We start from the raw sequence: 24,909 nt of genomic DNA, 5'->3' as shown, positions 1-24,909 counted from the left end.
CTTTCCAGTATTGTAGTGAGTGAAGCTGTCCACACAAGTTCAGGACCATTATGGTTGAAGGGTAGTATCTGTTCCTGGACCTGGTGGTATGAGACCTAAAGCTCCTGTACCGCCTTCCTGATGGTAGGAGTAAGAAGGAAGCGTATCATGAATGGTGGGGGTTCTTGCTGATGGATTCTACTTTCTTGTGGTAGCACTGTTTGTAGATGTGCTCATCATTAGGAAGGGCATTACCTGTGATGAACTGGGCTGTATCCTTCACTTTTTGTAGGCTTTTCCATTCTTGGGCATTGGTGTTTCCATAACTGATTGTGATGCAACTAGTCATTATACATGAGACCATAAGACATAGGAGCAGAATTAGGCCATCTGGCCCATTGAGTCTACTCTGCCATTCAATCATGGCTGATCATTTTTTTCTGTCTCCTCCTCAAGCCCAGTTCCTGGCCTTCTCCCTGTAACCTTTGATGCCATATCCAATCAAGAACATATCAATTTCTGCCTTAAATACACTCAACTGCCTGGCCTCCACAGCTGCATATGGCAACAAATTCCACAAATTCACCACTTGTTGGCTGAAAGAAAGTCTCCACATCTCTGCTTTGAAAGGGTGCCCCTCTATCCTGAGACTGTGCCCTCCTTTCCTAGACTCCCCACCATGGAAAACATTCTTTCTGCATCTTCTCTGTCTAGGCCTTTCAACATTCGACAGGTTGCAGTGAGATCCCCCCCATCCTTCTCGAGTTCCAATAAGTACAGACCCAGAGCCATCAAATGTTCCTCGTACGTTAACCCTTTCATTCCTGGAATCATTCTTGTGAACCTCCTCAGGACCCTCTCCAATGCCAGCGCATCTTTTCTAAGCTGAGGGGCCCAAAACTGTTCACAATACTCAAGGTGAGGCCTCACCAGTGCCTTATAAAGCCTCAGCATCACATCCTTGCTCTTGTATTCTAGACTTCTTGAAACGAATGCTAACATGGCATTTGCCTTTCTCACCACTGACTCAACCTGCAAGTTAACCTTTAGGGTGTTCTGCACAAGGACTTACAAGTCCTTTTGCATCTCAAATTTTTGGATTTTGAGAAACTTCTTTTCTCGAAAAGAAGTTTGTCAAAGTTTCATATGACATGCAGAATCTGCACAAACCTATAAGAAATTAAAGGCACCACCGTGGTTTCTTTCAAATGGCATTTGCGTGCTGGTCCCAGGATAGAGCTTCTTATATGATAACTCCCAGGAATTTAAAGTTACTGAATTTTTCCACCTCTGATCCCCTAATAAACTTATGGACCTCAATTTCTGCTTTCTGTGGTCAATAATCAGCTCTTGGTTTTGCTGTTGTTAAGTGAGAGGTTGTGGTTGCAGCACCAGTCAACCAGATTTTCAATCTTCTGCTTAATTCTGCAAAGTCTAGAAGCATACAGTACCATGCAAAAGTCTTAGGCACATATATATAGCTAGGGGACCTAAGACTTTTGCACAGTACTGTAGTAATTTTATGTATTTCACTGTACTGCTGCAGCAAATAAAAATTCAGGATATGTGAGTGATGATAGACCTGATTCTGATTATAAGACCATAAGATATAAGAGCAGAAGTAGGCCATTCAGCCCATCGAGTCTTCTCCACCATTCAGTCATGGGCTGATCCAATTCTTCCAGTCTTCCCCACTCCCTGGCTTTCACCCCATACCCTTTGATACCCTGGCTAATCAAGAACCTATCTATCTCTGCCTTATATACATCCAATGACTTGGCACAGTTGCTCATAGCAACAAATTCCACAGATTTACCACCCTCTGACTAAAGTAATTTCTCCACATCTCAGTTCTAAAAGGATGTCCATCAATCCTGAAGCCGTGCCCTCTTGTTCTAGACTCCCCTACCATGGGAAGTAACTTTGCCATATCTAATTAGTTCAGGCCTTTTAACATTTGGAATGTTTCAATGAGATCCCACTCGTTTGCTGAACTCCAAGGAATACAGTGCAAGAGCTGCCAGACCTTCCTTCATATTGTGAATTGAGAGTGGGAAAGGGGCAGGGAGAGGGGAATCATAGTTGGAAAAAGCTGAAGGGAGAGGGGAGAGAGTGGGAAGCACCAGACAGGCATTCTGTAATGATCAATAAACCAATTGTTTGGAATCAAATGACCTTGCCTGGTGTCTCAGGGCTGGGTGTGTCTGCACCCCACCGCTGGCATTCCTTCTCTGCCACCTGTCCCACACCCCTCTTACGGCACTCCATCTTCACCATTCTCAACATCCTTTGCTTCTGCAAAGTTTACAAACTCTCTCTCTCTAATCCACATTGACAAGTACAGTACTATGCAAAAGTCTTAGGCACCCTTTAGAAATATACATACTGTATGTGCTTAAGACTTTTGCATGGTATTTTATCTTGTGAAACGGGTAGTGGATATTGTCCACGATTTGTGACTTGATTTCATGTGACTTTGTAGTTTCCCTGCGTTCTTCTGGTGTTGTCTGCCTTAGCACAATTGCTTTTGGCTGTTATACTCAACTCTACTTGGTTTTCATATGCATCCTATGTAGTTGAAGTCTCTCCAGCTCCTTCTCAATGTGAACGTGTTGAGCATGTAGGACTACTTTTAAGTTATATTTGACTGTGCGTTTGAAGAATTATGAATATACTGTTATGTCAGAGGAGCTATTTTTGATCATATTATCTTACTTTTCCAATAACATGTTAATGTCAAATGCATTTATTATTAAAGTATGTATACTACATACAACCTTGAGATTTGTCTCCTTACAAGTTGCCACAAAGCAAAGGAACCCAACAGAGCCCATTGAAAGTAGAGGACCATCAAATACCCAGTGTACAGAAAAAAAACAAATCATGCAAAAAACTGAAATTTATGGAACTTTGAAGTAGAGACGTGAAAACTTTTGTTCAATCTTCCTTTAAGTTACTGCAGCCAAGTCCATCCACTTCCTAGTTAATCTATCTTCAAAAAAATGCACAAAGATCAGCAGCTCTATTTGCTGTGTGCATTTTACCCAAAGTTTGTAAAACCTCAACGGAATAGGTTTTCAGTTTTATAGTGATTAGTGTCAGTCATAGCATTCTACAATACATATTTTGGCTTGTTGTCAAATAGCTTGTGGAAGTATCAACTTCTGTGTCAATGCACTGATTGTTAATCAACACCATAGTTCAAAAGTACAATTTGTTGTTACTTCTTGTGGCTTTATGATCACAGTCCTCATGAATTGTCAAACTATGAAGTCTGATTATCTTGTGCATTGGGCTATGTTAAAACTCTCGACTATGGGCTACCTATAATGGCCAAAATTCCTTTCATTCTTAGACTCTGCCTCCATTGACAACATCACACAACAGTTCAGCTGTCAGGTTTTGTGTTGTCACAAGCTTTGAGCAGGGAGGCACAACAAATAATTAGGATGGCAAATGGCAATTTTTGTTTATATTGTAAGAGAGCTGGAGTTAGAATATAGGGAAGCATTGTTTCAGTGATTCAGGATATTGGTGATACAAAGGCTTTGGTCACTTTATTTATATAAGAAATATTGTACTGGGATTGGAGGTGACAGAAAAGAGATTCAATAAAGTAATCCCTGGGATGATAGCATTGTCTTATCAGGGGCAGCTAAATAAATTAGATTTAAATTAAATTAAATTTTGTAGTGTCAAAGAATGACAGATGATCTTGGTGCAATAGGTGAAGGAACATGACAGGTTTTTACTAGTGGGTGGAACTCAAAAGAGGATATATATTTATAAGATTAGGGAATGTCATTTAAAACCGAGACTTGCAGAGAATGATGAATCTTATTTTCTCTCACACTCCCCCTCTGTCTCCCCCTCTCCCCTTCCCCTTTCTCTCTCCCCCTCTCTCCCCCTCCCCTCTCTTCCCCTTTCTCCCCCTCCCCTCTCTCTCCCTCCCCCCTCTCTCCCTCCCACTCTCTCCCCTCCCCAGCAGTGTCATGGTAACTAGACCATTGAGAATATTTAACAAAGCAGTAAATAAATTCTTGAAAGTTTGGGAAATGGAGAGTGACGGGGAAGGAAAACTACAATTAAAAAAAAAAGATGATTACTGGGCCAGATTAGCCATGATCCATGATCATATTGAATGGCAGGAAGGCTTGCGAACTGAGTGACCTATACTTGGCCCTCTGATCTTGACAGATTTGTTTCTATATACATAAGCAAATTTCATCTCCTAAGGCAGAAAGTAAAAAGGCATTAAAATGGCAATGCATGGATTAGTTCATAAATGAAGCGATGCCTTCACTAAATGTCTCACCTTGTTTCTGCCACCTTAACTAATATCAAAACATTCAATTATTTTTAGAGTTCAGATCAAGGTCTAATGCTTGTTTCTGTTCAAGGCATCTTTTGGCTTGCACACACTTTGGAAATTTTTTGATTGTGCCCAACTCTGCTTCTGACCCAACCTCTGTCAAGAGTGATGTACTTTTCATGCTCTCATATTGTTCATTTTGGGTTATTCACTGAAAAACCAGCACCATTGCTTGTTGGTACTTGCTTATTTATGCATCCTTGTTTGCTTTTTGTAGCCTAACTAAATTTGATTCCATTGACTAACGTCAGTGCTGCAAGCTCACTTCATACTTGTTAAGCAAGGGTTAATCATATTTTCAAGCAATCCTCCGACATCAACATTGTCACCTTGTAATGTGTTCTGTATGAATTTGAGAACAAAGGGAACTATGGAGCTATGAGGGAGGAGCTGGCCAAAGTTCAATGGAACAATACCCTAGCAGGGAAGATAGTGGAACAACAATGTATGTCAGGTCGAATTCCATATTCAATTAGAGGATGAGAGGGTTGGATCTCAAACAAGCGTACTGAGCTTAAATAAAGGAGACTATGATGGTATGAGAGCTGGATTGCTTAAAATGGATTGGGAAAATAGATTAAAGGATAGATCGGTACTTGATCAGTGGTGTATATTTCAGGAGTTATTTTACAACTATCAAGAAAAATATATTCCACTGAAGAAAAAAGGGTGTAAAAGAAAAAAATAGTTATCTGTGGCTAAGTAAAGAAATAAAGCAAAGTATACGACTAAAAAGAAAGTTATATAAGGTAGCTAAATCTAATGGGAAGATTGAAGATCGAGAAGCTTTTAAAGATCAGCAGCAAATAACAAAAAGATTGATTAAGAAGGGGAAGATAGATTATGAAAGTAAATTGGTGAAAAACATAAAAGCAGATAGTAAGAGTTTTTATAGTTACATAAAAAGAAAAAGGGTGGCTAAAGTAAATGTTGGTCCTCTAGAAGATGAGACCGGGAAATTAATGGTAGGGGACATGGAGATGGCGGAAACGCTGAACAAATACTTTGTATCAGTTTTTACAGTAGAGGACACTCAAAATATCCCAACACTGGATAAACAGGGGGCTCTAGGGGGAGAGAAGCTAACTACAATTCAAATCACCAAGGAAATGGTACTTGATAAATTAATGGGACTGAAGGTGGATAAATCCCCTGGACCAGATGGCTTGCATCCAAGGGACTTAAGGGAAGTGGCGGTCGGGACTGTGGATGCATTAGTGATAATTTTTCAAAACTTGCTGGGCTCGGGAATGGTCCTGGCAGATTGGAAAAATGCTAATGTAACTCCTTTATTTAAAAAGGGCAACAGACAGAAGGCTGGGAATTATAGGCCAGTTAGCCTAACATCTATGGTTGGCAAAATGTTGGAATCGATAATTAAGGAAACAGTAACAGGGCATTTGGATAAACATAGCTTAACAGGACAAAGTCAGCATGGCTTTACAAAAGGGAAGTCATGATTGACAAATTTGTTGGGTTTCTTTGAGGACATAACATATAGGGTAGATAAAGGGGAACCAGTGGATGTGGTGTATTTGGACTTCCAAAAGGCATTTGACAAGGTGCCACACCAAAGATTATTACTTAAAGTAAAAAATCATGGGATTGAGGATAATATTCTGGCATGGGTGGAGGATTGGCTTTCTGATAGAAAACAGAGAGTTGGGATAATGGTTTATTCTCAGACTGGCAGTTGGTGACTAGTGGTGTTCCGCAGGGGTTGGTGTTGGGACCCCAACTCTTTACAATCTATATTAATAATTTGGAGAAAGGGACTAAGTGCAACGTATCGAAGTTTGCTGATGACACAAAGATGGGAGGGAGTGTAATGAGTGCGGAGGACATTGAAACCCTGCAGGGGGACATAGATAGGCTGAGTGATTGGGCAGACATTTGGCAGATCAAATATAATACTGACAAGTGTGAGGTCTTGCACTTTGGCATGAAAAATAATAGAGCAAGTTATTATCTAAATGGAGAGAAACTGGAAAGTGCTTCTGTGCAAAGGGATCTGGGAGTCCTGGTGCAGGAAACACAAAAAGTTAGTATGCAAGTGCAGCAGGTGGTCAAGAAGGCCAATGGAATGCTGGTTTTTATTGCTAGGGGGATGGAGTATAAGAACAGGGAGGTCTTACTGCAGTTGTACCGGGTATTGGTGAGACACACCTGGAGTACTGCGTGCAGTTCTGGTGTCCATATTTAAGAAAGGACATACTGGCTCTCGAGGCAGTGCAGAGAAGGTTCACTAGGTTAATTCCGGGGATGGGTGGGTTGATGTATGATGAGAGGTTGAGTAGATTGGCACTCTACTCATTGGAGTTCCAAAGAATGAGAGGCGATCTTATTGAAACATATAAGATTGTGAAGGGGCTTGATCAGGTGGATGCGGGGAGAATGTTCCCAATGATGGGTGAAACTAGGACTAGGGAGCATAATCTTAAAATAAGGGGATGCCGTTCCAGGACTGAGATGAGGAGAAATTTCTTCACTCAGAGGGTAGTGGGGCTGTGGAATTTACTGCCCCAGAGAGCTGTGGAAGCTACTACACTCAATAAATTCAAAACGGAGATAGACATTTTCCTGGATAAAAATGGCATTAGGGGATACGGTGAGCGAGCAGGTAAGTGGACATGAGGCTAGGTTTAGATCAGCCATGTAATCTCCTGGACCAGTTTTCGATAGCCTGGATGGGTCGGAGAGGAATTTTCCAGATTTTTTCTCCTCAATTGGCAAATCTTTTTTTTTCCCCAGGTGATCACATGGGTTTGGGTGGGATGAATAATAAAATAAAATGGGCGGCATGGTGCCCTGTTGGTTGGCACTGTTGCCTTGTGGGATTTGGTGAAAACTAGAGTTAAGATTGGATCAGCCATGATCTTGTTGAATGGCAGAGCAGGCTTGAGGGGCCGATTGGCCTACTCCTGCTCCTATCTCTTATGTTCTTATGTTCTGGGAATAATGCAGAAGGTGCAGGATCGGTTCATTCCAAAAAGGAAGAAAGATCCTAAGGGGAATAAGAGGCAGCCGTGGCTGACGAGGGACGTAAAGGGCAGTATAAAAAATAAGAGAGAAGTATAACATAGCAAAGATGAGCGGGAAACCAGAGGACTGGGAAGCTTTTAAAGAGCAACAGAAGATGACAAAAAAGGCAATATGCCAAGAAAAAATGAGGTACGAAGGTAAACTAGCCAAGAATATAAAGGAGGATTGTGAAAGCTTCTTTAGGTATGTGAATAGCAAAAAAATATTTAAGACCAAAATTGGACCATTGAAGACAGAAACGGGTGAATTTATTATGGGGAACAAGGAAATGGCAGATGAGTTGAACAAGTACTTTGGATCTCTCTTCACTAGGGAAGACACAAACAATCTCCCAGATGTAATAGTGGTCAAAGGAACTAGGGTAAAGGATGAACTGAAGGAAATTTATATTAGGCAAGAAACGGTGTTGGATAGACTGTTGAGTCTGAAGGCTGATAAGTCCCCGGGACCTGATGGTCTGCATCTCAGGGTACTTAAAGAGGTGGCTCTAGAAATTGTGGACGCATTGGTAATCATTTTCCAATGTTCTATAGATTCAGGAACAGTTCCTGCTGACTGGAGGGTGGTTAATATTGTCCCACTTTTCAAGAAAGGAGGGAGAGAGAAAACAGGGATTTATAGATCGGTTAGCCTAACGCCAGTGGTGGGAAAGATGCCGGAGTCAATTATAAAAGATGAAATTACGACACATTTGGATAGCAGTAGAAGGATCAGTCCAAGTCAGCATGGATTTATGAAGGAAAAATCATGCTTGACTAATCTTCTGGAGTTTTTTGAGAATGTAACTACGAAAATGGACAAGGGAGAGCCAGTGGATGTAGTGTACCTGGACTTCCAGAAAGCTTTTGATAAAGTCCCACATAGGAGATTAGTGGGCAAAATTAGGGCACTTCGTATTGGGGCAGAGTACTGACATGGATTGAAAATTGGCTGGCTGACAGGAAACAAAGAGTAGTGATTAACGGGTCCCTTTCGGAATAGCAGGCTGTGACCAGTGGGGTACCGCAAGGTTCAGTGCTGGGACCACAGCTGTTTACTATATACATTAATGATTTAGATGAAGGGATTAAAAGTAACATTAGCAAATTTGCTGATTACACAAAGCTGGGTGGCAGTGTGAAATGTCAGGAGAATGCTATGAGAATGCAGAGTGACTTGGACAGGTTGGGTGAGTGGGCAAATGTATGGCAGATGCAGTTTAAAGTGGATAAATGTGAGGTTATCCACTTTGGTGGCAGAACAGGAAGGCAGATTACTATCTAAATGGAGTCAAGTTATGAAAAGGGGAAGTACAATGAGATCTAGGTGTTTTGTACATCAGTCAATGAAAGCAAGCATGCAGGTACAGCAGGCAGTGAAGAAAGCTAATGGCATGCTGGCTTTTATAACAAGAGGAATTGAGTATAGGAGTAAAGAGGTCCTTCTGCAGCTGTACAGGGCCCTGGTGAGACCCCACCTGGAGTATTGTGTGCAGTTTTGGTCTCCAAGTTTGAGGAAGGACATTCTTGCTATTGAGAGAGTGCAGCGTAGGTTCATAAGATTAATTCCTGGAATGGTGGGACTGTTATATGTTGAAAGATTGGAGCGACTGGGCTTGTATACACTGGAGTTTAGAAGGATGAGAGGGGATCTGATTGAAACATATAAGATGATTGGACACGCTGGAGGCAGGAAGCATGTTCCCTCTGATGGGTGAGTCCAGAACTAGAGGCCACAGTTTAAGAATAAGGGGTAGGCCATTTAGAACTGAGATGTGGAAAAACTTTTTCACCCAGAGAGTGGTGGATATGTGGAATGTTCTGCCCCAGAAGGCAGTGGAGGCCAAGTCTCTGGTTGCATTCAGGAGAGAGTTAGATAGAGCTCTTATAGATAGCGGGGTCAAGGGATATGGGGAGATGGTAGGAATGGGGTACTGATTGTGTATGATCAGCCATGATCACAGTGAATGGCAGTGCTGGCTAGAAGGGCCGAACGGCAGGTATTACATTGTTTGGGAACCAGACACACCATATGACCTTGCAGTTTGTTCTCTCTCACTCTCTCGCATGCTGTCTCTCTCTATCCTCTGACTGTATATGCTTAATAACATCCTTAAAATGTATATTATTTTTTCTCTTTTAACTTGTGTATAGGAATGACATGAAACATTAGACAATCTTGTATATTACAATGTGCAAATTACTTTTGCAATACAATTGCTTAAAATTTCATTGGATGGAACACCTTGCAATGAATTACGATTTGTAATAATTGCTTAACTTTGGTGATTGATCATGATTATTGAATGTAGTCAACAACTAAAGCCAGTTTGCAACTTCTGATGTATGCTTATTTGCCACAACTTGTTGGAACTAATGTTGACGTACAGTAAGTAATAGGTGCATTATGTTGCTGCACTTACTCCAGCACATTATGTTTAACTAATTTCATTTGCAAGCTCTTGATCTCCATGACTGGTATCAGACTAGGAGTGATTCAGCTGATATTGAACCCATCGCCTTTTACCAATGGGTAAAACCACATCCCATCTCCCCTCTATTTTAAGGGTGCAGCTTCAACAAATTGGAAAAATATGTAGAAATATGTAGAAGGGAAAATGTAAAAATAAGTAGAAGGGAAGGACAATACAAATGAGGTTATTAAAGTCTCCAGAATGGGAAAAAAAGACAGTTTACGAAAGGATAAGAATTTAACTTTAGGCAACATCCAGACAAAGTTGAGAAGAGAACAGGTGCATATAGGATTGAAGGTGTTATATTTGAGCACATGCAGTATATGAAAACTAATGGATGAGTTTATGGTGTAGTTAGAAATTGACAGCTATGAGATTGTGGCCATCAGTAGAACCGTGGCTGAAAGCTTGGACATCTACATCCCCAGATATATAGTACATCCTACCAAAAAGGTGGGTAGGCAGCAGGAATGAGTTGTCTCTGTTGGTAAAACCTTGAAATCAAATCCTTCATTAGAAGTGGTATAGGACCAGAAGTTGTAGAATCCTTGTGAGTAGTTATGTAACTACATGGATAAAAGGACCCTGATGGGAGTCATTATAGAGGCGTACAAATAGTAGCCACTCTGTGGGGTACAAACTGCCACTGGAGATAAAAAAAAATGGGCTTTCAAGAAAAGGCTACGAGGAAGAAATTTAAGATGGAAGTTAGTAGAAGGGGCCATGAGAAGGCCTTGGCTGGCAAGATTAAGGAAAACCCCAAGGCATTCTACAAGTATGTGAAGAGTAAGAGGATAAGATGAGAAAGAATAGGACCTATCAAGTGTGACAGTGGGAAAGTGTGTATGGAACCAGAGGAAATAGCAGAGGTACTTAAGGAATACTTTGCTTCAGTATTCACTATGGAAAAGGATCTTGGTGATTGTAGTGATGACTTGCAGCAGACTGAAAAGCTTGAGGATGTAGATTTTAAGAAAGAGGATGTGCTGGAGCTTTTGGAAATCAGCAAGTTGGTTAAGTCGCTGGGACTGGACAAAATGTACCCCAGGCTACAGTGGGAGGTGAGGAAGGAGATTGCTGAGCCTCTGGACATGACCTTTGCATTATGAATGGGGACGGGAGAGGTTCCGGAGGATTGGAGGTTTGCGGATGTTGTTCCTTTTTTTCAAGAAAGGGAGTAGAGATAGCCCAGGAAATTATAGCCCAGTGAGTCTTACCTCAGTGGTTGGTAAGTTGATGGAGAAGATCCTGAGAGGCAGGATTTATGAACATTTGGAGAGGTATAATATGATTAGGAATAGTCAGCATGGCTTTCTGAAAGGCAGACCATGCCTTATGAGCCTGATTGAATTTTTTGAGCATGTGACTTAATGCATTGATGAAGGAAGAGCAGCAGTTGTAGTGTATATGGATTTCAGCAAGGCATTTGATAAGGTACCCCATGCAAGGCTTATTGAGAAAGTTAAGGAGGCATGGGAGCCAAGGGGACGTTGCTTTATGGATCCAGAACTGGCTTGTCCACAGAAGGTGGTTGTAGACGGGTCATATTGTGCATGGAGGTTGGTCACCTGTGGAGTGCCTCAGGGATCTGTTCTAGGACCCTTACTCTTCGTGATTTTTATAAATGACCTGGATGAGGAAGTGGAGGGACGGGATAGTAAGTTTGCTGATGACACAGAGGTTGGAAGTGTTGTGGATAGTGTGGAGGGCTGTCAGAGGTTACAGCGGGACATTGATAGGATGCAGAACTGGGCTGAGAAGTTGCAGATGGAGTTCAACCTAGATGAGTGTGAATTGGTTCAATTTGGTAGGTCAAATATGATGGCAGAATATAGTATTCATGATATGACTCCTGGCAGTGTGGAGATCAGAGGGATCTTAGGGTCCAAGTCTATCGGACACTCAAAGCTGCTGCACAGGTTGACTCTGTGGTTAAGGCATATGGTGCATTGGCCTTCATCAATCGTGGAATTGGATTTAGGAGCCGAGAGGTAATGTTGCAGCTTTATAGGACCCTGGTCAGACCCCACTTGGAGTACTGTGCTCAGTTCTGGTCAGGAAGGATATGGAAGCCATAGAAAGGGTACAGAGGAGATTTACAAGGATGTTGCCTGGATTAGGGAGCATGCCTAATGATAATAGGTTGAGTGAAGTCAGCCTTTTCTCCTTGGAGCGAAGGAGAATGAGAGGTGACCTGATAGAGGTGTACAAGATGATGAGAGGCATTGATTGTGTGGATATTCAGAGGCTTTTTCCCAGGGCTGAAATGGTTGTCACAAAAGGACACAGGTTTAAGATGTAAAGGAGATGTCAGGGGTAAGTTTTTTTTACTCAGAGAGTGGTGAGTGCGTGGAATGGGCTGTGGAACAATAGAATTTTAAGAGGCTTTCAGATAGGTACATGGAGCTTAGTAAAAAGAGAGGGCTATAGGTAAGCCTCATAATTTCTGACATGTTCAGCACAACTTTGTGGGCCAAAGGTCCTGTACTCTGCTGTATTGTTTCTATGTTTCTAAGAAAGACAGTGTTTCTGTAGTCATAGGGGACTTCAATATGTAGGTAGACTGGGAAAATCCAGTTGGTGCTAGATCCCAAGAGAAGGAATATGTAGAATGTCTACATGATTGCTTTTTAGTATAGCTTGTGATTGAGCCCAATAGGGGAAAGGCAATTCTGGATTTGGGGTTCAGCAATGGTAATAAGGTAATAAGGACTATTAAGAGGCAGTAATCGTAGTAAGATAAAATTCATTCTACAGTTGAGAAGGAGAAGCATAAATCAGATATATCAGTACTATGGTTGAGTAAAGATTACTTCAGAGGCCAAAATGGATTTGAAGGGGAGATAGGCAGGGAAGAATTTGGCGAAAACAGATAATTTTATCGCAAAGAAGAAACATTCGAAAGGGAGGATCAGACATCTGTGGCTGACAAGGGAAGTCAAAGCCAACATAAAAGCAATATAGCAAAAATTAGCAGGAAATGAAGGGTTTGGGGAGCTTTCAGAAAAGGACAGAAGACAACTAAAAACATACTAATGGGAGAAAAGGTAACTTATGAAGATAAGTTAATAATATAAAGGAGAACGCTAATTAAAAGTTTTTTTTCTGATTTATAAAGAGTAAAAGAGACATTGGACTGTGGGGAAAATGATGCTGAAGAAGTACTAGTAGGAAACTAAAAAATGGCAGATGACCTGAATAAATATTTTATGTCAGTCTTCACAGTGGAAGACGCCAGAAATACATGTGTGGTGTGTGGTGTTTGAGAGAGGGCAGAAGTGAGTGAGGGGTGGGACTTGAGCCGAGAAAGTTTTGAATGGCCTCCAGTTTACAGAGAGTGAAATGTTGACATAGCTACATTCAGTGTTAATAAAAGAATTATATGAGTTTCAGTAGTACATGAGCTGATAAAGTACCAGTGCTTGGCAGTGTTCCAGAGGTGAAAATAAGTGAATGCATATGAAATCAGAAATTCAGCTCAGTGTCAAACATGACATCACGATTGCAGTCTGTTTCAGACAGTTTTCAAACTAGCTGAAAATAATGTATTTGGTGTCTCCTTAACACCTAGTGGATGTCAAATAAACAGTTTGACACTTTGGAGATTGTAAAGGGATCTGGAGAGGTAAAGTAGAGTTACATTTGTATTTCAAATAAAACTGAGAAGAACCGTACATTTGTTCCCGTCACAAGGTGTATACTGGATGAGAATTTTAAGAAGGGACAGATCTCTTCTGTCCCAATCATTGTATTTCATTAGTAATTTTGGTAAAAGGTGTTTGGCGTTGTGGCAGAGGTAGAAATCTAAATGGGATAATATAAATAAGCACTTTTATGTAATATGGGCATTATTTAATTCTAATAATATGTGAAGGCTCTGAAAAAAATAGATGTGGCAGTATATCTCAGGATGAGGAAGTCCTGTCCTGATGGTCCAGTTCTATAGTTCACATTGTTTACAGCAGTCTGATTTCTGCATGGATAAAGAACTGCCATGAAGCAAGAAAGCAGAGAGTGCTAATTTTAATCCAGTTACTTAAATCCTTGTGGTGTGGCAAACATATTCCCATTGGTAGCTTGAGACTGGTGCCTAGAATAAAAACCTATAAAAGGAACAAAATTAATAATTACACCACTGAAATCGATGTTTTCATGTAAACTGGAAAAGTCTGCTGTGAATTTGTTTTTGTTCTAAATTGTGATTTATACATTATTTTTGTGTGTTTGCTATACTCATAGTGGACACTTAATTAGCTACCTGGAGTATGTTCATGGTCTTCTGTTGCTGTAGCCCATTCACTCCAAGCATCAACTGGTTGTACACTTATAGATGTTCTGCACACCACTGTTGTAGTATGTGGTTATTTTAGTTACTGTTGTCTTCTTGACAACAATGGCCAGTCTGGCCTTTCTCCTCTGACCTTTCTCATTAGCAAGGTGTTTCCATACACTGAGATTTTTTTTTTGGTTTTTTTTTGCATCTTTATCTGTAAACTCTGAGACTGTTGTACATGAAAATCTCAGGAGATCAGCAGTTTCTGAAGTACTCAAACCACCTCATTTGGAACCAGTCTACAGTCAAAGTCACTTAGGTGACATTTCATCCGCATTCTGATGTTTGGTCTTAACAACACCTGAACCTCAAGACCATGTCTGCATTCTTTTATGCATTGAGTTACTTCCACACAATTGGCTGGTTAGATATTTGCATAAGTGAGCTGATGTACTAAATGAAGATGCAACTGTGTGTGCATTACCTGTCAGACCATCTTAACTTAATGGCAGAAGAGTTCTAACATGTGTGCTGTGTGTATATGCACCAAGAAGGATGAGCGGTGGGTTCAACAAATGTGCCTGTCATCAAATCCAATGTCTCTGAGTGTGGTGGAAATCTCTGCCTGAAACAAAAATAACATTGAAATGCATTTGTGTTTTTTTTTTGTTAAAATGAACATCTAAAATTTTGCTTTAAATGATTTCTCTTGAGGCTGTATCGCTCCTCTCAAAGAGCTCACTAGCCTTCAAAAAACTGGATCCTTTTAATCCAGATTCAAGCACATATGTGTTCTGTAAGTGATCCATTTAATCATGTTCACTCCAGTGTAAATACTGAAGATAATTGTAAATAAAGTTCTCTCTTAATAATCTAACATTGGCAATAATGGAAGGCACAAAGCCTGTTTACTTATTTTAGGGTGTTTGAGCTTGGTATAACTAAATATGGAGAATTTTGGTGTTGGTTTATTATTGTAACATGTATCAAAATACAGTGAAAAGCTTGTTTTGTGTTTGGTTTATGCAGATCAAATCAAATACAGTACATTGAGCTAGAATGAAGTAAAACAGTAAAAAGGCAGAATAAAATATAACAGCCATGAAAAAGTTTGCAGTGTTGGTAAATGATGAAGTATAAGATTGTAATTTAGTAGATTATGAAATGAAGAGTCCATCTTATTGTTCTAGATATCTATACTAGGGTCTGGTAACAAGGGGGCAGAAGCAGCCCTTAAGCCTTAAGCTTCCAGGCTTTTGTATTTTCTACCCACTGGGAAAGGGGAGAAGAGGGAATACCTGGGATGGGTGGGGTCTTTGATTGTAGTGATGGCTTTACTGAAGTATGGAGAAGTATAGGCAGAGTCCTAGAGTGGAATTTTTGCAATAAACTTACATGTTTGCATCATGTGATGAGCAATATCTGCTAGAAGATTGATAAATATGAGACAGTTTTCAGTTTCTAAAGCTTTACTTTTAAGTAAGGTACTGCTCAAAATGGAAGTAGCCTTGATGATTTCCTTAGTAACTTTAAAGATGGTTTAATGTCATTTCATGCACACAAGTGCAAAGGAGTAAATTATTACTCTGGATCCGATGCATTCCAAAAAAGTGGTTGTAACTCCTTGGCACTACTAAAAGAAAGAGTTAAAAAGTTAATGATTTATCACTACCAACGCTATTTGGGTTTGTATGCCTATGTTGAAACCTGGCTCCATGACTTGACTGCACCAATATTTTGGCCAGACACATTTTCAGTTGAGCTTAAAGACTTGGGTCCCAACCAAAGTTTTCTGTATTTCAGTTTCTTGCAAGAGGTTTTGTTTAGGAAATGAGTGGAATAGTTGAAGTTTCCAGTCTGGAAATAAAGTAATTTCACTTTAATGTTAAAATAATATAACCTTGTTAGCCGTGAACATTCAGAAGAAATTCAGATACTATGCCATTCATTTAGAAATCCTGCCTCAGAAAATTGTCTTGCATGTGAACTGTTACTTTTGTAGAAATGGGCCACTCTTTTCCATCTTAAGAACATTTTTCTTTCTTTTCTCAGAATGCAGAAGTTTCAGTTTTTGAAGTGAATATCCGTTTTGTTGGAGGGCTCCTTTCTGCTTACTACCTGACTGGTGAAGAGGTAAGCACCACTAAGAACGATACCTTCATGAAAGTATTTAAATTCTAACCTGAATTTTTGTATTGAACTGCTCATGTGAGTGCTAGCAATTGAAGCTGATGTTGATGCGTTTGGTCAAACATTATAAAACTTTGCCTGAGTTAGTGGCAAGCCTTTGTAGTGTGCTACCAAACAACTATGAGATAGATATTGTTGGTTTAGGTAAGAGGCGTAGTTGGTACATTTACCTAGAGGAATGCAAGAATGATCTTAAATTAGAAGTTTAGGAGAATGTCTGGAATGTCATGATCTAAGCACCACACACAAAATGCCGGAGGAGCTCAGCAGGCCAGGCAGCATCTGTGGAAAAGAGTACAGTCAACATTTCTGTCCTCCTGAAGGCTCTCGGGCCAAAACGCTGGCTGTACTCTTTTTCATAGATGCTACCAAGCCTGCTGAGTTCCTCTAGCATTTTGTGTGTGTTGCTTGGATTTCCAGCATCTACAGATTTTCTCTTCTTCTGTTTCTGATTGGAATGTCGTGATTGTTGATTGAACATGTCTTTGAATCTGACAAGCATTCTGACATGTCCTGTGTGATTCTTAATAGTAGGAATACTCGGAGTAGAAAATAATGGTGAAAGTTAGAAAGATGGGATCTTCATTGAGCTCATTTAGTTTGACCTCCTTGCAATTGGATTGCTATCTTGTATCTAAATTAATTTTAAGACTTTTAATGATTTGTAATTAGCATCTGTATTTGGAATAAATACAGTGTTCTCGTAAATTAAATTAGTTGTTCTTTTTGGGTTTTCTAATTGTCTCTTTGAATTGCTAATTGCACACAATTACTTCATTCTGTTAGATGCAAACACATGAACTGTATACCTCTTTTGCAAACATATGTCATAATTCTAACAGCAGAAATTAATAAGTTTGTGAAATAAAACACATTGATTCAAGCTAGGATCAGGCAGTATGTTTTGAATGTGAGCTGCAATTTTCTATTTTACTTTGAAGAATAAAACTGCCTGTGTCCTTGATGTTTTACTCCTAGTTACATGGTCTGAAGTTGGCAACAGGCAGGTGTAAACAGCAGATGTTAGTCCTGAAGTATTGAAAGCAAGTGATCAGGTTTGATGTCCACTTGCAGCAATGCAAAAATCTCCGTGGCATTTGAAAGATTGTTGGCAAAAAGCAGTGAGAATTAAAATTTTGGTTACCTAACTATAAAGTTAGTTCTGCAAAGAGTATTTCTTTGCTGATAACAACAGAATATACTACTCAGAATAATTATTTTTGTTGATTTTTATTTTTCCCAATTTCTATATTCATATTCTCTCTAAAATAAAATGTAAAATAGAAAAAAATAGTTATAGAGAATTTTTCAGTGTTCATTTGAAATGAGCTCACTCCTGTAAAGAAGATGCTGGTGGTGACTTCCTTAAAAAAAATTCACCATCTACCTAGGAGCTTTGTTTCAAGCTGGCAACTCTCTCTACCTTGACATATGGCAGAATTATAAATGCACGCCGTATTGTGCGACCTAAATGTAAATTAGATGTAACACACCATTGCATTTAGTAATGGATGATTATCAGCAAAATGGTCTACTTTCCATTTTTTCTGTTGATTTCCTGATTAACCTATTTAATAAAAATAGTTTATCTTCTGGAAGGTGCTTGGATAAAAATGATTATTTGTGGAGGATTAAAATTGATATTGAAGTCAAGAACCAGCTATATTTGGTTAATATTGGAAATAAATGCATAGAAGTATAATTTTTGAATAGAATGAAAATATCTCTTGTTTCATAGCATCAGAGGTTTATAAAGATAAAGTTCCTCCCCAGGCCTTGTTTGGCGCATTGGGCGGCAATCTTGCTGTTTCTTTAACATTTGTCTATTTTACGAGGCTGAGGTGCTAACTCAACGCTTAACCCAGCGCAGATGGAAAATGTGCAGGGAGTCAGCTGGATTCGAACCTGGGACCTTTTGTTCCGAAGGCTGGTGCAGATGCCATTAACCACCAACAGATACAGCATCAAAGAAATCACAGAAAATTATTAGAATGTTATGCTATCCCTGTTAAATCCAGGCATTGTAATTTCAATTATGTCATTCTTTCAGTTTTTCCTTTTAATAAAGATGAAGTAGATTGATAAAATTCAGTAGGGTTTTAGTATAAAAATCACTGGGGTCTTAGTTTGTTAACTTTACATTATGGGTTAACACTTCTGACTCCTTATCCTTATCGAATACGTGAGCTTGTTCATGGCAATATTCTGTGAAGCTTAGCAATTGTCATTGAGGTATTTTAATGTACAATGAGACAAAGAAACATGCAGTGTATCATCTTAATAGCACATGTGTTGTGGATTATTTTCTGTTCGATGTCAATCCAATGCACTGTCTTGTTCTAGAGCAGGTTCCAAAGGTGGTTCGATGTACTGACTTCATGTGTGTTGTGTCAGTCTGCATTAGAAGAGGAACATGTAGTCAATGGGCTAAAATACGCAGGTTTAAAATGTATTGATGTCTGAAATTGATACAGAATATTGAAATATGTGTAATGTGAGAGCCAATGTGTGCTGTATTCCTAATAGATTTTGAGAATTATAGTGAATTAATTTAACAAGCTTTTTCCTAGTTCTCAGTTTGGAAGAAAAATGGTTCTAATGGGAAATTGATTTTGTATCTTAGCATTAATCTAATTCTACAATTTTACAATTTTCCAATTTCTAGTCTTTTAAAAAAGCTTAATAAGGGATTCAATTCTGGTGAAGCTTCTTACAGGAACTTAAGAGCCTAAAAGGCAAAAAACGAAATTGCATCGGCATTGATCATTTTAGAAGGCGGCTATTAATTAGACCCTCAGGTGATTACAGCTATCGAATGCTTATTTCCTACTTGCTGTTGCATTTGCTCCTCATGGGATATATTTCCAATTGCAAGTATGTGAACTCAGTTAGGTCTCCAAGATCTTTGCCACTAAGCCTTGATAGGTATATTGTCAAAGGAAGTGTGATATGGGTTAGCGAACCAACTTTACACCTCAATCCAGAATAAACTAGATGGAATGGTGTTCATCATTGTTAGATACTTGGGTTATGACCAAAGAAAACAATGTCTGGGGTTGTGTAGCACTTCAGTGCAAGAGTGTTTATTTGTTGCGTCAAAAATCAAATTTACAAAAATTAGCGAAGACAGTGAAAAGAAAACTGCCAATATTCACAAAAACTTATCTACCAGAATCCACAATGATAGCTTCGTACATATACTTGGCCTGTGTGAACTCCCGGCAGCCCCAATGTTTCTCTCATACTTTGGCTGATCAGCTCCTATTTTTTACACTAGGACATACCATCTTTAATTACCATCTTAAGACTACACATGAATTAAAATATGATGCACCCCACAGTGTAGTTACATTGATATTACAAAATAAGTATCCATCTTAAATACAGTACTCAAATGATATATACACATTTGCATAACCCTATTACTGAAGAAATGGAATATTCTGCAAGGTATGGCAGGAAAGGCACCATTAAGCCAGCCCGAGTTTGTCAGCTCAGTTTAGGATCCATTATGTGAATGTACTGGGAAAGACATGGAGTAGAAGATAATAGAGGCTTGAGAACATGCCACAAGGCTCAAGAACAGCTTCTGTTCTGCTCTTGAAAGGCCTCTTTTATGCTGATGATTAATTCCTGGTCTTTCAGTCTACCTTATTATGACACTTGGACTTTATGTGTCTACTTGTACTGCTGTTTCTTTCTGACTGTAACACTATATCCTGCATCTTTTTCCTTTCCTTTGTACTACCTTGAAACACTTGTATGTGGAATGATCTGTCTGGATGGCATATAAGCAAAAGTTCTTCCACTGTATGTTGGTAAAAGTAACTGAAATAAACCAAATTCCAGTTAACTATTTTCAGCTGGGAAAATTGGCTGCGTGGAAAGTAACGAGGATGTACTTTTGGTTCTAAAAGTTTGGATGTAAAACAGACTTGCAGATAGGAGGTGGTGGTCGCTCATATTCTTTAGCACTGAAATGCACAAAGGATTCAACAATAACTCAGAATAAGCCCAGCTACTCTTTAGTCACTGATCTCATTGTCATCGCTTTGCCACCCACCCCAGTAAAAATAATATTTTCTTTAAACAAAGCAAAGTGAAATAACTCTTCTATCCTTTCACACTTTCTAACAGTTAGTTGCAAAAATAGTGTTAAGAGGCATTAGTACCTGCATGTCACAATGATATTTCCTGAAGTAGCCCTACAGTTTATCAAATATAGGAATATATCTTCAGGCATTATCAGCAATAAATTATCTTTCTGCAAACATACTTCTAACCATTATTATACTTGTCTTTGCACTTTATCATCCCCAATTGTACTGCAAAATGTTTCTTCATATTCTATTAAAAGTTGCAGTGACAGAAAATCGCTTGTTCCCAATCCATCAACTTTATTTGCTTTTTGCTCCACACAACCACCCTCATGATTCTGTGCTGCATAAGTTGACCACTACAAAAGCTACAACTGTCCACAGTTCATCTTTGAAGGGATTGCAGTACCTGAGGCACTGAAGATTCACAAAGGCACCGGTACTATTAGGATACAATGGTAGATGATTAAAAACAAATGAAAAAAAAATTAAATCTCCTTTCCATTTGGTTCACTTATTCTGCAGGTGATCATGAAAGTTCAGAAGAGTAAGACAAGACTGATTAGAGATTGACTGTTCAAGACTAATTGTTTAGAAAGAACCAGGGATTGTGAGCAAAACACTGGTTAGCAGCCTTGTGGTATTAGTTTTAAGTAGTTTCATAAATGAGTTAGGTGAGTTGTATACAAAGTTTGCCTGAGATGGACTTATGTTGCATAAAGCAGCAAGGTGAACATTGATTTCAGCATCCGAGAGGAAATCAAGAGTTTTTCGCAAATGCAACAACTATTTTGCTTTTCCCAAAGTTGGAGAAATGAGGCTTGCTGGGATAGAGGTCACGCGATGATTAAATGGCTTTGTCAGTGAGCTGGACTTTTCCTTCCTTTAGGATGTGTGTTTTGAGGATATTTAGATAAGAGCCTAAAATTCCTGTTGCTGATGAGAGCAGAGATAAGCAGCTGCAAATACCAAAACCACTTTTAACACCTGTAATCTGAGGTTGACACATTTATCCTCATATGACTTGAATTTTATTTATACAGCAGGTGTAGTACTAAATATCAAACTGGACTTTTAATTTAATTAAAAAACAGTCAAAATCTATGAACTTCAAATAAATTTATACAGTCTTTGCCTCGATTAAATGGTGACAAGGTTATACATCCACCTGCCTAAAAAGGCCACTTAAAAAAAGATGTGAGGCCTGAGAAATGAGTGGGCATCAAAGTTCAAAGTAAGTTTATCATTAATGTGCATATATGTTACTATATGCTACCTTGAGATTTATTTTATTGCAGGTATTTACATGAGAATTTTACAATGACTGACAAACAGCTAATGTGCAAAAGAAGACAAATAGTGCAAATAAAAATAATACTAAGAGCATGTTGTAAAGAGTCCTTGAAAGTGAGTCTGTGGGTCATGGGATCAGTTCAGAGTAGCGGTGAATGAAGTTATCCACAGTGGCTTCTAGAGCCTGTCAGTGGTAGGGTATTAACTATTCCTGAACTTGGGTTCTAATGCTTCCTGAGGATTGCAGCAGCAAACGTGGTACTGTCCTGCTTTAATGACCAATTTTGTTGAACCACAAAAAATAATTTGTTTTTTTTTTACCAAGTTAAGGAGTATTCATTGACTTTACACCATGTTAGAAAAACATTACCAACAATGATGACCGGAAACAGAACCACCATGCAAAACATTGAATCCTCGTACTGAATTTGAATATCTTATTGCATTTTCATAACCTTCCCATGGGACCGGAATTACATGATTTTTAAGCGACAGTCAAATTAAGACTAAAATTCCAAGTACCTTGAAGACGGGTGGGGGGTGGAATGGGGTTTGAGTGTGGAAAGTAGAATCATAAACTACTTTCGGCAACTGAAATCAGTCTAGGAGATCACTGTATCTCTTAGTTCAACGAAGTACCAACCTTTTGTTCAGGCTAATCATTCTCAATCTGAAACAAGTCTGTTTCTTGCTTAAAGGAATTCAAGGAATTAACATCTATTGCATCATCCACATTCTGGAAACACAATTTTCTCAGACTAGAGATAACAAACCTTATGGTACATAAGATTGTAGCTCCCGCTTGACACCACTCTTCATTAAACTCTCTTTCCTCACTTATTTAATTATTCATTTCAATGCAATCTGATTCCTTTGTCCCGCTTCTGTGGATGTATGGAGCATAGGTGCTCAGCGAAATGATCTCTCAATCTACGTTGGGTGTCACCGGTATACAGGATACAGGACAAGGGATGAATGGACAAGGGAATTGTGTAGAGAACAATCCCTGCGGAAAGTGGGTGGAGGGTAAGATATCAGCCTGAAGAAGTGAGATCTTCCAATTTACCTATTTTTAATTCCATTTCCCTTTCCCATTCCAATATGTCCATCCATGGCCTCCTCTACTGTCACAATAAGGCCAGACTCGGGCTGGAGAAACAACACCTTATATTCAGTTTGTGTATCCTCCAACCTGATGGCATGAACATCGATTTCTCAAACTTCTGGTAATGACCCCTCTCCCTCCATTCCCTATCCCCTTTTCCCTCTCTCACCTTATTTCCTTGTCTGCCCATTGCCTTCCTCTTGTGCTCCTCCCCCTTTTTTCTTCCATGACCTTCTGTCCTCTCCTATCAGATTCTCCCTTCTCCAGCCCTGAATCACTTTCTCCAATCATCTTCCCAGCTCTTTACTTCCCAGTTTCACCTGTGTTTCGCCCTCCCCTCCTCCTCACCTTTTAAATCTTCTACTTATCTTTTTTTCCTCCAGTCCTGCTGAAAAGTCTCGGCCCAAAACGTCGACAGTACTCTTTTCCAAAGATGCTGCCTGGCCTGCTGAGGTCCTCCAACATTTTGTGTGAATATGTCTGGACTCTTTCAAAGACAAATGGCTGTCTGTGGAAAGATGAATCTCAGGGTGTATATTGCATATATACTTTGATAATAAATGTACTTTAGATCCTTGAATCTTGAGTTTAATATTTGGCTTATATGAGCAACAACCCAGTGATTCTGGTTGTTTTTGAGCTTTGCGTTCATGTAATGGCAGGAATGTGAAGAAGGGGCATTGAGTCAAAGTCAGCAGTGTGCATTCTGTTCATGCTGTATTAAAATAGTAATTTTAAAATTTGACTAACTATAAAAAGTCATCATCCTTATAGATTCAGATTTGTTAAATGAAGCATACGCTTAGGGCTGCAAAAATATTTACAATTTATCTGTTGTTCTGACTTGTAATTAAAATCGTACAGTTTAGTTTCGTATCCTGAGTTTGCTTTTTGATCATTCTGGATGAACCTGGATGGTTGCACTATGTTGTAATTCTTGTTTGTACCACTCTACCTCCCATGGTGTTTCATGCAAAAAGTTGAGTGGTGGTTTGTAGATAATGATGTTTGTTTTGGCTCTCCATTGCAGATAACACTCAATTTTTCTTTCCATTGAAGTCAATAGAAAGGAGAGTGGAATGGGGTATAATAGGCAGAAAATTCAGTACTGCAAATTTACTCTTAAGGAATGAAGCATTGTGCATGATTAACGTTTTATTCCACACTCAATATGAATTTGATGACTGCACATCCCAAAATAATGGATTCCAGTACCGGCAAACTAATGACATGGTGATTAAAATTCAAGAAAAATAATGTCATGGAACATAAGTTCTTCATCTTAAGTTTGTTGCTATTTAGCAACATAAGTCCCAAATGATAAATTTGTCCACTCATTCACGAAGGCAAAAGATTATTAATGAGCATTATAGAACAGCAAAGCAACCACCAGAAAATTAGTGAATTAATATAGCATCAACAACTTCATAGATCAGTGAGGGTGAAAAAATATCTGAAAATTAACAGGACAGGTGAACCCACAGTTTAGTACAGTAGATGAATGCAGAATGCTAAACCACAAGTGGGTAAATTGAGAGTCCCAGGCTTCATTGTGTCATTTCAATGATGGACACCATATATCAGCAAACCAATATAGAATATTAACTCATGCGATCCTGCAGATGCTGGAAGTCCGGAGTAACTGACGCTAACACACACACACACACTCTCACACACACACACTCACACTCACACTCACACTCTCACTCTCACATATACTGGGGGAACTCAGCAGTACAGGCAGCATCTATAGAGTGGAATAAAGAGTTGATATTGGAAGGGTCTTGGGCCAAGCGTTGACTCTTCATTCCTTTCCCTAGATGTGACCTGACCTACTGAGATCCTCCAGCATTTTGTGTGTGTCAGAGTGTAGGTATTGATGAAAATTGTCAGTAAATTTTGGTCTGTGCTTTCAAGCTGAAGTTTATTGTCATTCAGCTGTATGCACAGATACTGCTAAACAAACAACATTCCTCAGGACCAAGGGTTGCTCAACACAATAGATATAACTCACACAGAACACATAAAATAATACTAGTACAAATAAATTATAAATAATAAAATATGCTCCATAAAATTAACATTATGACATAAGTTAGAAGTAAA

At 39.2% G+C, this 24,909-nt stretch overlaps 1 protein-coding gene across 1 annotated transcript in view; it reads left to right on the top strand.

The window, feature by feature from the left end:
• The window catches only part of man1a1 (mannosidase, alpha, class 1A, member 1), a 436,576-nt gene that overhangs the window by 192,028 nt on the left and 219,639 nt on the right, over positions 1-24,909 (top strand). Inside the window, exon 4 of the mRNA XM_059981476.1 lies at positions 16,171-16,251. Coding sequence (XP_059837459.1) covers positions 16,171-16,251 — 81 coding nt within the window. The remainder of the gene's footprint in view (positions 1-16,170; positions 16,252-24,909) is intronic.

This window comes from Hypanus sabinus, chromosome 10 (genome assembly GCF_030144855.1).
Source record: "Hypanus sabinus isolate sHypSab1 chromosome 10, sHypSab1.hap1, whole genome shotgun sequence".
Taxonomy (NCBI): Eukaryota; Metazoa; Chordata; class Chondrichthyes; order Myliobatiformes; family Dasyatidae; genus Hypanus; species Hypanus sabinus.
The sequence above is the reverse complement of the archived record's forward strand: the minus strand, read 5'-3'. Positions and strand labels throughout refer to the sequence as shown.